General features: G+C 39.4%; 1 protein-coding gene across 1 annotated transcript in view; it reads left to right on the plus strand.

Annotated features, from left to right (window-relative positions):
* The window catches only part of egfra (epidermal growth factor receptor a (erythroblastic leukemia viral (v-erb-b) oncogene homolog, avian)), a 39,335-nt gene that overhangs the window by 10,544 nt on the left and 13,421 nt on the right, over positions 1-15,370 (plus strand). Inside the window, exons 2-14 of the mRNA XM_053329377.1 lie at positions 8,927-9,078; positions 9,966-10,152; positions 10,330-10,461; positions 10,572-10,640; positions 11,029-11,147; positions 11,505-11,646; positions 12,187-12,303; positions 13,173-13,299; positions 13,419-13,492; positions 13,580-13,667; positions 13,792-13,991; positions 14,180-14,312; positions 14,726-14,816. Coding sequence (XP_053185352.1) covers positions 8,927-9,078; positions 9,966-10,152; positions 10,330-10,461; positions 10,572-10,640; positions 11,029-11,147; positions 11,505-11,646; positions 12,187-12,303; positions 13,173-13,299; positions 13,419-13,492; positions 13,580-13,667; positions 13,792-13,991; positions 14,180-14,312; positions 14,726-14,816 — 1,631 coding nt within the window. The remainder of the gene's footprint in view (positions 1-8,926; positions 9,079-9,965; positions 10,153-10,329; positions 10,462-10,571; positions 10,641-11,028; positions 11,148-11,504; positions 11,647-12,186; positions 12,304-13,172; positions 13,300-13,418; positions 13,493-13,579; positions 13,668-13,791; positions 13,992-14,179; positions 14,313-14,725; positions 14,817-15,370) is intronic.

Consider the following 15,370-nt stretch of genomic DNA (forward strand, 5'->3'; position numbering starts at 1 on the left):
GAGCTGATTAGAAGGTAGTCTGGGATTTTTTAATATGAATTCATTTGTTTAGTTTTTATCCGAGCATTATTCCAATAAACCAGCACCCAGAAGATTTCCAAGAGATTAAAAATACTTAAAACCGAATTGGGTTTTTGGGTCAAAGGACATATAAACAACCCTCTGAATAATTGCTTTCTTTGAACAGTCAATCAGAAGGAATTCGAAATATGGATGTTAGACTGGCAGAGTAAATTTTCCTTTTCTTCTTCTTGTTATTCTTCCATGGTATGGCAGCATTTTGGATACTTTTTATACACTGACGTCTTATGCTTCCAAGAAGAGGATCTCAACAGTCCAAGATTTCTCTTGGACAGTTATGAATACCATTGAAAAGCATCCAAAATGAGAGCCAGAATCCAGAGCTAGAAACAACATTACATCCCTTGAGCTATTTATTCAAAGCTGATATTTGAAAGCAGTAACACATGGATGACACAAGTCATTTCTATCAAGTCTGAAATTGAGAAAACTATCCCACCACACCTTCCATTTAGTTGGTGTGCTGGAGCTTTTGATTATATCACAGTCTTTCTCAGCAGATAGAGTTTGACCAACTGTTGTTACAGAATTGTTGATGTTCTTCTGTTTTTTTAAGTGCACATTAATGGCTTTCTTGCTTGTGTTTGCTGAAAAGCTATGGAGGATTGTGTACCACAATCAAATGCTCTTGTCTAGACCAAATACAGTGCTAAATGGAATTTGTGGTGACATTGTTGTGTCAACTACTGCTTCCAAGGTCAATAATGAACTGTCTCGCCATATTTATAATGGTTGTGTAATAGGAGCCACAGTGTTTAACCCCCATATTAAAGTACTCATTGTCTTAAATTTGAAGTTGAATTTTCTATGTATAATAGATCAAATGAAGCCTGTTTCTCGCTGTACTCTTTACCTAAATTCTGCTTGATTTAATCGTTGGAGCATTGGAGAGGTTTTGTACCCTGGCTTGTACCCTGGCTTGTCCACTTTCTGGAGCAGTATTGAGAGTTTGTAGTGAGTGTTTCGTACACAGAGATGGTGAGCCAGGATACTCGTGTTCAGCAGTGTAGCTGATAGTGAGAAAAGGGTCTAGTCTGCCAAGTCTGATGCCTTTGATGACTGACACAAAGCAGCCAGGCCGTAGGTTGTGCTAAAGCCCCTCTGTGTTTTTGGAGTGAGGGGGCGGCCTTGAAACAACCACCCTCCTCAGTCATAATCATCTTAAACAAGCTAACACATTGTTTCGGGGCTTGTTAACCATGTGTGATGTTCTTTTTTTGTGAGGAACAGGATAACGCCCCGTGTGTTAACAATAGCTGAAATCTGAGTCGTGGGCTTGATGAAACACTAGCAACATTTTCTGTCAGTTGTTGTTGTTCACATGCAGGAGATGTTTTGAAAATACTCTGAAGATTATAACTGAGTACTTTGGGGCCCCAAGTGCTTGGCACTGACACTCCTTTACATTTTAAGCATTTCAGTTTGATGTGTCATCAGGAAGACATTGCTAAAAATTCTTGCGAGCTTCCTTGTGCAAATTAAATTGGTCATGCTTTTGGCGAGTACATCACAAAATGTAACAGAATACCCTTTCACAGTGTTGAACATTATGAGAGCTCCTCGGCTGTACAAACTAATTCCCTGGGCTCCATTTCTCCCTGACTCTTGCCCTCTGCCAGTGTGCATGAGGAAGAAACTACTCATCAGTGGATTTAACGGCTTGCTGATGTGTAAAGCAGAGGTTGAGATGGTGAGTAAGGGCTGAGCAACAGAGTAAAGCTTACTAACGCAAACCCTGGGGCTTTTGTGGAATATTCCTTTTATGGGGTCTTTCTCTGTGAAGACTCCAGTGGGGCAGAGTTGCTAGAGACATGACTAAAGCCGTAACAGAGTTGTTGGCAGACAACGCTGCAAAACAGCGGTTGGACCTACACAGAAATGAGCCTCTCAGCAATCGGTCTAAAATAAGAAACCCTTAAGTAGAAAGGCTGTGAGGAGTCTAGTGAGTGAGAGTTATCTGTCCTCTCTGTTGATGTGCTCCAACCTGGGGTTTCTGCTCTGAGCTGGGAATGCTTAAACCAACAGGGGATTCCCAAATCACAGCTGCTTTCTCCTGCTGGAATGATGTGTGAAATGTGTGGGTTTCTTTGCTTGTGGTTGTTGTTTTTCTCTCTCTCTCTCTCTCTCTCTCTCTGCCTCTTGTCCTCAGCTCTTCTTTTCCAGGCGAGGCTCAGTGACGGTCGGTTGAGGGGGGAGAAAAAGACATTGAGCAGTGAGTTAGCGGCAGTGCGCTTGCCGCCCACTCCCTCTCCAGTCTTCCTCTCATGCTTCCTGTGGGATTGAAGAGGAGGATGGTTTTAACAGGGAAGGAGAAAGAGAGAAGAAAAAGGGGAAAATAAGGGGAGGGGGGGTTGCCTTGGCTTGAATGGTCTTCAATAGGGAGAATGTCTGGACTTTAAAGAGGAAGTGGGTTGAATGTTGGAACATTTCAAGAGAATGGTGGGTGCATTATTGGACTTTAAATGGGGCTGGGGCAAGCAGAGGTTGTGTGAGTTTTGGGTAACAGGAATGGGGTTGTTTGGTGCCCTTATGGATGACTAATGGACTTTCCAACAGGGCATGTGCATGGGAAAATGATCTGGCTAATTATATGTATTGCTTGATTATTAGGACCATCATGTCAGGCCCCTCGTATGTTAGTTACAGCTGGAGGGTAATAAAAGTGCAGCTGTGTTTACCTTACTACAATATATCAATTTAGTGCTTGTAATTTATGCCTTTTTAACTCATGTTCTATCGTATATGGTGTATATATCTGTTCTTTATTGGATATCGCTATTGAGTAATGAAGGCATCATTGACTATTGAGATGAATGTGCAGTGTGCTGATTATTCACAGCATAGATTAGTCTTTTTCTAAATTAAAGGGTTCATTCACATTTTCTCATTTACCTTTTGTACTTTGTAGCCCTGCAGATAGTTTTGTTTTATGTTTGCTTTTTATTATGGGAAAGGGGGGATTTAATTTAGTTTTTGTTGCCCATAGCTTTTAAAACTTGTATTAATCAATCTTTGTAATTTTTTTTTCCATTTGGTGGCAAAGCAACAAGCTTTAAACACAGCATTAAGATATTATCATCTTATAAAGTTGTTATGGTCGAACATGTTAGAAAACAGAGCAACATTGGCATTTATTGGATTGTTTTTTGTGACCTGCAGGCGAAGAAAAATCTGATATTTCCTCTCTTTTAGCTCTGTTCTGTGCTCTCTTAATGCTTGGGGAAATACCTGGCTCTTTAGGTGCTACAGTAAATGCTCCAGTCCATTGACTATGTCAGTGTGCTGTTCTGGGGCCTGGCAGGTAGTAGACAGTTGGTTTGAAAGAACTTTTTTTCAAAAACTACACCGATAAGAATGGTGGCAGTCAAAACCAGTTAAAGTTGCAGGTAATAAAACTAAAGCAATGAGTTGAAAGATGCTTTAAATCTGTAGAGCCAAGAAGAACAGCAAGATTTGCTGATAATTCACTGTCGGTTTGCCATTACAAGCGATTCCATAACACGTAATTGTTTGGCTCATCATAAAATTAATGATTACAGCAGCTTTAGGAAATTCTCCAGAAATGGTCTCACTCCTACTCTGGATAATCCACAGACCTCACTTGAAGCAGGTTTGAGTGGAACTACTTCATACCAAAAATGTGGTTCCTATAAAACCTGCTGCCAGTGAGGTGTGTGGATTATCCAGAGTGATAAAGACACAGTTTCTTGGTGAATTTTCTTTTATTATTATGAACATTTAAACAAATCTGTTCAACTTGAATGTATTGTGGTAGCAGCAGAAATACAACAAATATCTCAAAACTAAATTGGAAATTTCCAACATGGCTACCAAACACTTACTTTTTTATGAAATGCTGATCACTGTATGCAAGAGTGTGATTATACCCCTGTATTCTTGTGTTTGTGCGGAAACTAAATCCACGGTTTCCTCACGCTGAGGTGGAGAGTAAACATTATGATGGACCCAGCCACAGGTATCTGGAGTGTCTCACTCACGAGTAGAGAGCACTCTTCAGGAGCGGAGAGTAAACATTAGCCTTTTTGGTCTTTATTTGGTCACTTTGCTTAGCTTTTAGTAGACCAAACTCCACTGACATGTGCTCAAACTCAAGGCAGGGGCCAGTCACAGGAGCTAAACTGTTAAAGAGGACATGACGTATCCTGTGAGATGCTTCATTTGCTTGTGTGCCACAGCTGGGTGCTCCAAAGTTTTTTTCCCCTCTTTGTAAGCCTTCAAAGAAAGGTCAGCCATGTTCGTACATCATATCTGAGGCTTTACACGCCCTCTCCGCAGTTTGGCCCAACAGCCAGCCACTACATCCCATCTACATGTCTGTTAGCTAAACCACAAACCACTCCAGACTCTCCTTTTTCATTTTTTTTCTCACTTCCTTTCCATCCCGTTCCTTTCTCCAGTGGTACATTAGTTTTAGACTGTCCTCTTGTCCTCCTCCCCTGGAGATGACAATCAGCTACCATTTGTTTCAGCATCGCAGGGTAGCCGCCTGGAATTGACCCCTTGCAAAGATCAACTTCCTGAGATGTCAGAGGGCTTGTGTTGTTGCATTCAATAGGGATGGGGGATAGAGTAGGTGGGGGTATCCTCCAGTCCTTACTGCCCCCCCCCCTTTTCTTTTTAGAGGCCCCAAGATGTTTTCTCCAAGGGATTGATCCATCTCCCACGCAAAGGAAGACTGCATTTCCCCTGTACTGAGAGCAGGATATCAAGAATGTTTAAGTCCAACTACAAAGTATATTTTAACAAATATAGTAGACCTCCATAGAATCCACATATGACTATTTTGTTTGTACTGGTTTTGTCTTTATATGACATTTGATCTCTCATCTTCTGAATCTCAGCCCATAAAATATAAGAGGAGGAGCTGATTGCACAGAAAGAAGAGAACAGGAAGTCTGTTTTTTTCCCTTTCATTCACTGATAGTGGGCTTTGGGAGATTTATGCTTCCCTGAAATGTGAAGGTCTGGATATAATGAAATTCAAAGTAGCCCGGACAAAGGCCAATAAAAGCAGAATGTGCATTTATTTCCTCTCATCAACATCCTCTTAACGTACATCTGCCAAGAAATATGAGGGGGTTAACCATTATTTACACCTAAATAAGGGAATTAATCCTGGCATTGATTTGTTATCTATCAGCGGAGGAACACTGCAGATTGAGTTACATAAGATATTTTGCCGTAATGCTGTTGACTCGGAGAGAGAAATAAACAAGAATGTCAGTTAGCATTGGTACTTCCCTTTAATTATGTATAAGTTTTCCGAAAATGTGATTACCGGACTCTGGACACAGTGTAATTTAATTGCAGGTAGGGAATGAGAGGAAGAGAACGCGGCAGGGCCATTTCTGTTGTCTGTAGTAAAGTCTAAAGTAGGATTATTTAGATGTATAGTAGATGACTTAGAGTGCCAAAGAAAACCATACAATAGGTTTGGGAAGTTATTGTCATGTCCCAGGAAAGTTTGGTTTGCTTTTACTTTCATTATTTATTCCCATTTCATTCTGAAGAAAAATACAAAGTTTCACCCAAACATGTAAATGAGACCTCAAAATGTAATTTCACCCCTTTCCGTGGGTGGTTTTTGTTCATTTGAGCCTACCATGTTTACTTAAAGTGTTGCAAAAGTTTACTGTAGCTTTCTCCAATGTAACTTTGGTTTTATACCCTGCTTCACTTTTACCCGCTTTTCTGTCAAATAAGTTTTTCGCCTTCAAAGTTCAAAGCTAAAATCTTACAGTTTGGTGCCAACACTGCTCAAGTAAGGAGACAAAATAGACACAATAGAAAAAAAAAACATATGCTACAAGTTTAAATTTAGCTGAGACTTTTCATTGAGATTCAATACAAAAGTCTGCTGGTAGGTTCTGATGTTGTATTGAATTCTTTACATTGAAACATGATTTTCGCCTCTAGATACACAACTTTACATCATCAAAGTAAAGTTTGAACTTTTTTAAGAACCATATAGGGAGACTTAAGTACTTATTCCAGATTTTTACCTGCCTTGACTGTAACAGTAGCATGTCAGTTTTCAACTTTGCTTCAAAAAAGAGGTACAGTATGCTCTCAATGAACTAATTATTCAATCATACAACAAGCTTGGACAGTTTATTTTCCTGTAGTTGCTCAGATATAGCCTCAAGAAATGAATATCTACCCACACACCCTTGACTTCCAACACTAGTCCCCAAGTAAACATCAAAAGTTTGATATGCGACCGCACATTGCAACAAGCTTAGATGACTAATGATCGGGTTTATCGAGTCTTTTGTCAAGCTTTCTGACTGGGTGCTGATCAACACAGTGCAATCCAGGGAATGCTTTCTACAGCCCAGTCTCTCTGCAAGAGTATCACACATGCCAGAACACACACCCACCCACACACACTGACACACTCACACATACACATACACATACATACAGTACTGAGGTAGAGATACACCAGAACTGCCACTCCTTACTCCTAGAGTAACCTCCTGGACATTTTGTGACGACAGTACAGCTGGAGGAAGTGAAGCAATGGGTAATTATTCTTTGTCAGGGTATCAGTTATGTCACCACAAGCCTCACCCTTGTATTTTAGCAGACTGCAGACAGTACGTTTTGTTTTTAGTTTGTTTGATGAGTCAAAATTGATTCAGGTGGTATGGAAAAATTGGGTTTCTTGTAAATTCCAATCTGCATATTCTTTTGCCTGCTAGCTGTTGTCTCTCTCCACAAGCAGAAATGTTGTTTGCAAGTTATACGTCAGTTGTAAGTTGCAACCTTTTTATGACTACAACCTACTCATGTATTAATACACAGGAGTTAAAAGAAAATAAAACTAGCTAAAATTATTTAGTTGGTTATCCCTACTGTATGAGACTACTACATCTCTCAGTCAAAACATCTACAATAATACAACCTGAACTTGTTTTTATCATGTGTAGTCTGATAAGGAAGTTAGTTTATGGTGGTAGAATATCAGGTCATTTACCACCTGCAATAGTGATATTAAATCAAGAACTGGACAAGCAGTATCTTTTCTATGACTGCTGCTCGCTCGCTTGAGTAATAAACAGTTTTTTTTTTCTTTGTGTGCTACACAAGTCTGAGCCTCTGGTAAGGGAAGTTTTATTGTACCTTTAGTCACCTGCTACAATAAGCCTTTACTGCTCATCATAAATGTTAACAGAAGAAGACATTCAGAGAGGAAGCAGCCTGTATGCAGTTGACATATATATATATAGTTGATCTGTACATGGCATAACAACAAACCAATTAAACATAATCAGCATCCCTATTAGCAAACTGTCATTTGGGAAGTCCAAATCAGGTTGATTAATATTCACAGCCGCACAGTCATGACAACCTTTTTGTTTATTACAGTTTGGTTTCTCAGTATGAGTAATAATTAGAGGGCTAATTACATATCACATGGCTCCTCTAATTAAAACGGTCAGCTTGCTTTCGCTAGTATGCCTCTGTTGCCTAGGCGTTAGGCTTGCGGACTGGGGTTCATGTCAGGAAGATCCCTCAGGGACAAACTAATGAGGAGGAAGAAGAGGGAGGGTGGGTGACAGCTGTTTGTGCCTAATTCTCGCTGATTCGGTGCCTCTCGCTGTTGGTTTGTGTGAACTCAAAATAACATCATGACAGTAAAACACACTGCAGAGAAGGAAGTTAACATAATGTTGACTCCTGGTATTAAACTGAGTAAGATTAAATGTGAGATTTTCTCTTTTTCTTTTAATGTGACAAATTGGAAATGCCTGCATTTATGTGAACGGTTACGTGCAGTGTTGTGAGGTGTGTGTAAGAATCTGGAGCACATGTTTTGGCTTTCTTTGCATTCAAGAGCAGACATGTTGTGGAATGTGACCCAAGAGACATTACACCAACGCCATCATTTGTAATAAACAGGAGTAGGAATTTTTTGTTTTTATGAACCTGTTTCACACATTAAACCTTCACCCATAAATCCAGACTTGAAAGAAGAAAATAAATTATAGTATTATTATTATTATTATTATTATCATTATTATTGCTATGTGTGTGTGCAGAGTGTTGCGTGTACGTATAGCTGTGTGTTTGAGGGGAGTCATAGTGTTCAACACAGCTGACTCTTTCTTCCAGTACCAGTCAGAACCCGTCTGACCAGCTTGAAGGTTACTGTACACGCAACAGAGGAATCTCTCTATCAACGGCTTTGTTGTTACTGGAACTGAAAACTTGAGAAAGTGCACAGATCTGCATTTGATTTAAGCCTCCATTTGTTGTTAAGTCATGTCAAGACCTTGCCCTAAAATCTGATGCTTAAACTAGGCTGAGGTTCTTGAAACTGTTAATTATAATGAGATTTAAAGAGCTAACGTTCCGGCAAGAAATGCACTTACAAATCCCATGGAATCTGTGACACACCAAATCTTTTCTCTGAAATGACACGACAGCCTGGAACTGCCAGTCGCAGTAGTTGTTTTAACTAGCCTTCCTAGCAGTGGAAAGATACAGGCCTTTGCCAGTATAAATACAGCCAGCTCACTTTGACTCATGAGCGTGAACTCGCTGCGTCGTGGAGAATGGATTTCTATTGTAGATGCATCCCAGATTGGTTATTTTTACATGAAAGCTGGCCAAGTTATGACTGCGCCGACTGAATTCACAAACAGAGACACAGAAAGTCATAAACTGAGCCAGTGTATTACATAAGCTGACTGATAGCACTGTGGGTGCTGAATAAATGCTTTTGTGACATTGCTCTGTAATTACAGATGATTTACAACTTATTGTTGAATAAGTTTTATTCAAATGACTTTACCCATTTTTTTGTCTTTCTCTGCAGTATGTCAAGGTATCACCAACCGTTTAAACCTTCTTGGCTCTAAAGAGGACCACTACCTGAACATGGTGAAGACTTACAGCAACTGCACTGTGGTTCTGGAGAATCTGGAGGTCACTTACATGGAAGAGCACCGTGACCTCTCCTTCCTCAAGGTAAAGACTGCACGTTATTAGCACTGGAGGCTAAACATACACACCACAGATAGGAGAAGGTCCCATACCATCTATTTTTATTGTCTCCTTGGTGGTCTGAAGCACTTTTGCCAGACAATCTATCTTGGATCTTTGCAGGCTTTTCACCGTTCTTATCGCTTCGGTACAGATAAGGAAAATCAGTGGAGAGTGGGTCTGTAGTGACAGGTGGTGGAGTGTGTTTATAACGCTCTGGTTGAACTCCAGCTATAATGACTATGTTGTGAACGCCAGACAGATGTGATTAGGGATCACCCACATTCACAAGCCTGCATGTACACAAAAACACAGAATAATATACAGTCAGCACATATCATGCCTTAGTTCTAAGAGTGTTTCCACTGGGGCGTGGGCACATGACTTCTTTTTAAAATCCTGTTTTTTACTTCACTTTTGCAGTTTCAGTTTGATTTTACTCAATAAAGCCTCTATAATTGAACTGTCATGGTTCAGTTGTTACCATACGCTCACTGCAATAAGGTTTACGATTGGTAACAAGAACTTTTGGTACTTTAAAAAAAAATTATTTATTTATCTACAGTATATTTTCATTTACAGGTAACAGTGTGTATTATTATATATGTTTTCTGAAAAAGTTGTTAGACTAATCAAACCCAATAAAGTACAGTGATCTTTTTAGTGACGATGCAAATATGTCTATCAAACAAAATATTATTTTAAATAGGGGTAGTGCATTACTAATACAGTACTTTATAACTGATTTCACCATATTGCATTAAAAGATTAATAGATTTTTTTTTTTTTTAATTCTATTCATTGCCAATTCATTTAGTCAACTTAAGCACATGCTTCTTCATCATCAAACCAGTTTTTTTTCATGTTCACAGTCAATTGAAGAAGTGGGAGGCTATGTCCTGATTGCCCTCAACACAGCTTCTAGGATTTCTCTGGATAACTTGCGCATCATCCGTGGTCATTCCCTCTATGAGGGAGCATTTGCCCTCGCTGTGCTTGCTAACAGTAACAAAACCACAGGTCAAGGCACCAGTGAGCTTCTTCTGACCAGCCTCACAGGTCAGTCCACTTCTCCATGTTCATGTTTTCTGTGACAGGATTTTTCACAAAGTCTTCTAATAAAACTCAGCTTTTATTTCATATTATGGCAGTGCAGTGTTTTAGTGAAAATGTGAATATTAAAATGTGGTTTTGTTTTGGTGTGTGTAAAATTCACATAGCAGTTTTTCATTACAGAAATTCTTAAAGGAGGTGTGAAGTTTGGAACCAACCAGCTATGCAATGTGGAGACAATACAGTGGTATGATATTGTTAACACTGACAACAAACCCAACATGGAGCTCCCCATGGCCAGCAACAATCCACTTTGTGAGTAACACATTTTACAGCAAAAAACTGGAAGTAATTCATTATAGATCTGCTCTTTTCAAGGGCTTTAAGTAAACATTGTTCCTGTTTCTCGTGGTCTGTTTTTATAGGTAAAAAGTGTGACTCAAGCTGCTTCAATGGTTCATGCTGGGCATCTGGTCCTCAAAATTGTCAGACCTGTAAGCTTTGATCTCTGTTTTAACTTTATTATGTAAAACAAACACTTATTACATAGTGGATACTGTATTATGGTTGAAATCTGTAAATCCTCTTAGTTAATATTACATTGATTGTATACTGTATATATTATATTACCAAAAAACAATGTTGTCTAACATAATTTGTTAGACAATTTGTTTGTTGTCTAACAAAGGAAAACATTTATATTTGCATTGCTTTATTGGTTATTAACATTTTTAGCAGAAAGCAACAGCAAGGTGAAACTTGGCAAACACATTCCAGATGAATTACCATGATTTGAACATTGACAAAGATAGTTAATATCATCTCAGAATCAAAGACAAATCAATTGTCATTTCACTAAATTTGTCTTGTTCCTATCTCCAGTAACAAAGCTGAACTGTGCACAGCAGTGCTCCAAGAGATGCAGAGGACCTTCACCCAGTGACTGCTGTAATGAACATTGTGCAGCAGGCTGCACAGGACCCAGGCCCACTGACTGTCTGGTGAGAGAAAGACACACCTTCATATGAGGGACAGGCATAATGGTGATCAAAGAAGACAAACTGAATGTTTCTCCCTCACATATTGATGAGAAGCCTCTAAGAAAGCAAAGCTCTCACTCAGAGGCATTTGTTTTTCATGATAGAAGTATTGTTATTGGTTTCCGTACCACTGAGACGTATAACTGCTGATTAAATCTTGCACTTGGCAGTGCCTAAGGTATCAGCTTCTGCTCTCTCTTTCTCTCTGTCCAACTCTTAAGATTAAGCCAAGGCTGTGATAAAGGAATGCAGTGTTCTCATTAGTGTGGGGCTCAGTTATGGTCCCAGTGTACTGGATGACTGTTGTCTATGCTGCAGGCCTGTCGGGACTTCCAGGATGACGGGGTGTGTAAAGACTCCTGTCCGGGCCTCTTGCGCTACGACCCCAACTTGCACCAGCTGGTACCCAACCCACATGGAAAGTACAACTTTGGGGCCACCTGTGTCAAGAGCTGCCCACGTAAGAGTGACTATAAACAGAGAAACTCATCTTCCTTTTTTACTTTTAGATATTGATGTTTTTCTACCATACATAAAGAGCATGCACTGTAGTTGTTGTCTTGACAGTCAAGATAAATTAAATAAATCTAGCAGGCCTCACTTGCCAATGTGAAACACATGATGCATTGTGGTATGCTGAGCAAATGCCCAGGTTGTCCTTCAGGGTTGTTAGACATTGAGTAGTTACAGTTTGTCTTGGTTTAATTATAAACTGCATAAACATGAAAAGAAAATGATTGAGTTTCAGGGCGTGTTAATGCAACAACTGTTCTGTTTCAGTTTAACTCACACCGTTCATTTCCCTGTATTGACCTACAGTATTGCTATGTACCTTAAAGTTATTTAACAGAAAGGCAAAATTGATTGCTTTTCATTGTCTCTTTGGCTTTGTGTGCCAAAATGCAATAATTACAATATTTATAATTACAATAATTAGCCTGTAAATTATGAATATTAAGTTATTATAAAGTAAACGTCTTGTGTTTTGCAATCATCCTAGATAACTATGTTGTGACTGATCATGGAGCATGTGTGCGGACGTGCAGTGGTAACACATACGAGGTGGACGAGGGAGGAATCAGGAAGTGCGCCAAATGTGACGGACTGTGTCCCAAAGGTATGCTGAAGCTATCACTGCGCAACCGGGGTACATTCTTCTGACTCATACAGCTAATACAGTCTGCAGTGGTGGACTAAGGACATTTACATATTGTACTTTTTATGCCATAGTATTAATTTGACAGGTAGCCTACCATAGAGTATACTTAAAGGAGCTAAAGCATGAGCATGCAAGTTCACTCAAGTTCACTAAAAATGTGAAAAATATGCTTATTCTGTTTCTTGCTGAGAGTTACATTTAGCCTAAAGACTGACATAGGCTATGTATGTGAGTTTAGCTAACCCCTTAAAACTCTAAGGATATAATGTGTTTATTTGTGAGCTATACATGTACAATCAGACAGATTGTGTTAATTTTTGTGCTGAGCTAGCACTTTCCTTGTTTTGTGCAAAAGCTAAGCTAACTGGATGCTTTAAATAGCTTCATTATTAGCATACAGACATGAGAATGTTAGCAATCTGTTAATCTAACTCTCAGCAAGAAAACAGCCTTTTTCTTTACTAGATTTGTATTTTACAAACAACCCTTATCATTAGGTTTTTAATATTTAATTCATATATAATAATATGTTGGATAAAGTTCCACCTCTGCCAACTGCAACATTAAAATGCTCTTACATGTTTGTGCATCAGTATTAATAAGCCAATATTATAATATAACAATGTAAAACTGAAAGGGGCACACTGTCTGCATGAAAACTTTTTCACATTACTATTGTCTCATACTGTTTCTAAGGGGTCCGAATACTTCTGTCACAGTTTGATTTCTCTAGAATGCACTGCTCATTTTGGTTTAGGTTTTTCTCCAAACCAGAACAAGGCTAACATTTTTCCAGTACTTATATTTGTTTTCCTAATTGTTTACAGTGTGTAATGGACTTGGAACAGGAGACCTGACTCACACCCTGTCCATCAATGCAACCAACATTGATTCCTTTAAAAACTGCACAAAAATCACTGGTAACATCGCTTTCATTCACACATCAATTTATGGGTAAGTCAAGGACATTAACAACATTACAGCCTTCATGCCCATCTATATAAACTGTATTTGCAATAGATTACTGGGCACCTTTACTTATGGCAGGTAACATATTTTCTTGTTATTTTTAGGGATCCATACACCAAAACGCCAAAGATGGACCCTGCTCAGCTTGATGTATTTAAGACCGTTAAAGAAATTACTGGTAAGATTGTGTAAGACCTGAGTAATGCATGACACAATAAATGCACACTTAAGCGTCTAACAATTAACAAAACATTTGTGGCTTCAGGGTACTTGTGGATTCAAACGTGGCCAGAGAGCATGAGTTCACTCAGTCCTTTTGAGAATCTGGAGATCATTCGAGGACGAACTAAACGGTATGTTCTTTGTGAAGACCACCCCCCGCCCCCACCCGTAGATTCAGAGTGTTATTCAAGGCTGTAATAAAATCTTTCCCTTTTTTTTCTTCCTCTCTTCCTGTTGCATCTATTCCCTTGGTAGTGGTAGCCGCAGCATGGTGGTGACTCAGCTCAGTGTCAGCTACCTGGGCCTTCGTTCCCTCAAAGAGGTTAGCGATGGAGATGTGTTCATCATGAAGAACAAGAACCTCTGCTACACCAACAAAAGCCACTGGACACGGCTCTTCAAATCAGACAGCCAAAGTGTTACTTTAGGGGAAAATGTTGATACTTCCACATGTGGTAAATTGATATACTGTAGATCAGAAATCAGAAATTGCCAAACACAAGGATCTGACTGTATCCCTTGTGTTGTTTGGCAATTTCTGATTACGCAATGCACAAGCCAGATTTAATTAATGATTTCTAATTTAAAAATTGGATAATTATACGGGAAAGATCTTTCCTTGAGATTGTATGTTTGTTTTCAGCCCTGAGGAACAACACTTGTGACAGGAAGTGTACCATAGAAGGCTGCTGGGGCCCGGGTCCGGATATGTGTTTTGCCTGTCGTGACTACAGCCGTGATGGGAGCTGTGTTGACTCCTGCAACATCCTGGAAGGGTAAGGGAGGAATCTGGGGTTCATTGCCTTTTTTAAGCCCTGAAATGCAGTGATCCTTATTTTGGGAAAGCAAACAGCCTCAATATCAGATCTGTTTACTCCTTTACAGTCTGTTTTCATACAATGAGCGTCTATGATATTAGATCATAGAAGCAATGCTAAGACCAAATATGATCCACGGTATTTTGAAGTTAAACCTTCAGTAGATATAAGACAAACACTGTAGCTGAAATGGCACATTCACTCACATCTGTTTATCTTTGCAGATCTCTGTCAAACATTGAATAGCGACGTGCTTACAATTTAACTTCTGCCCTCAAAAAAAGGATCAAGAATTTCATTTCACGTGTAACTGTTTGAAATGAGGTGTGCCAGCAGTGAGAGTCTGTCAGCTTTGTTATTGTTTTTTACAGAGAGCCACGGGAGGCAGTCGTGAATAAAACTTGCATGGAGTGTCACCCGGAGTGTCAGCGAATGAATGGGACTGCAACCTGCAGTGCTCCTGTACGTGTGCCACTGACAACTAAACTGTTATTATTATAATCATCCCCTTGAAGTCTTGTAAAACGGCTTTGTGAACTTTATTTAATCTAAAATGTCAACAGTAAATTTCATGTTTTTGTGCCGGTCACTCAAACTCAAAGGGTACCACAAATGAACAATTACACTGCATGAAATTTGTTGCAGAAGTGTTAGTGCTACCAATTTCTCCATCAACAGCAGCCTCCGTAGACCACATTGCGGTGCAGCCTCAAGACATGTTTTGTTTTGAGCAAAGGGTGTGGCTGTGTCATCTAGTTGGCTAACGGTCTTCTTTTATGTGCTCATAATCCCACCTTTGACTGAGACCAACAAGTTCAGGCAACTTTTTAGTGCAGTTGAATATAACTCAGGGAAATAATAGGGCATTGGAAATAGAGGTAGACAGGTTGAGAAACAGGCAAATATACACAAAGTATTAAATTACAGCACTTGATTGCAAAGAGTGCCTCAGATTACTGATTTGTCTCAGCCTAAACTAAAAGCACCTGACCTCCTGGTTTTCATTGCCAGACTTT

Source organism: Scomber japonicus, chromosome 12, assembly GCF_027409825.1.
Source record: "Scomber japonicus isolate fScoJap1 chromosome 12, fScoJap1.pri, whole genome shotgun sequence".
In the NCBI taxonomy this organism is placed as follows: domain Eukaryota; kingdom Metazoa; phylum Chordata; class Actinopteri; order Scombriformes; family Scombridae; genus Scomber; species Scomber japonicus.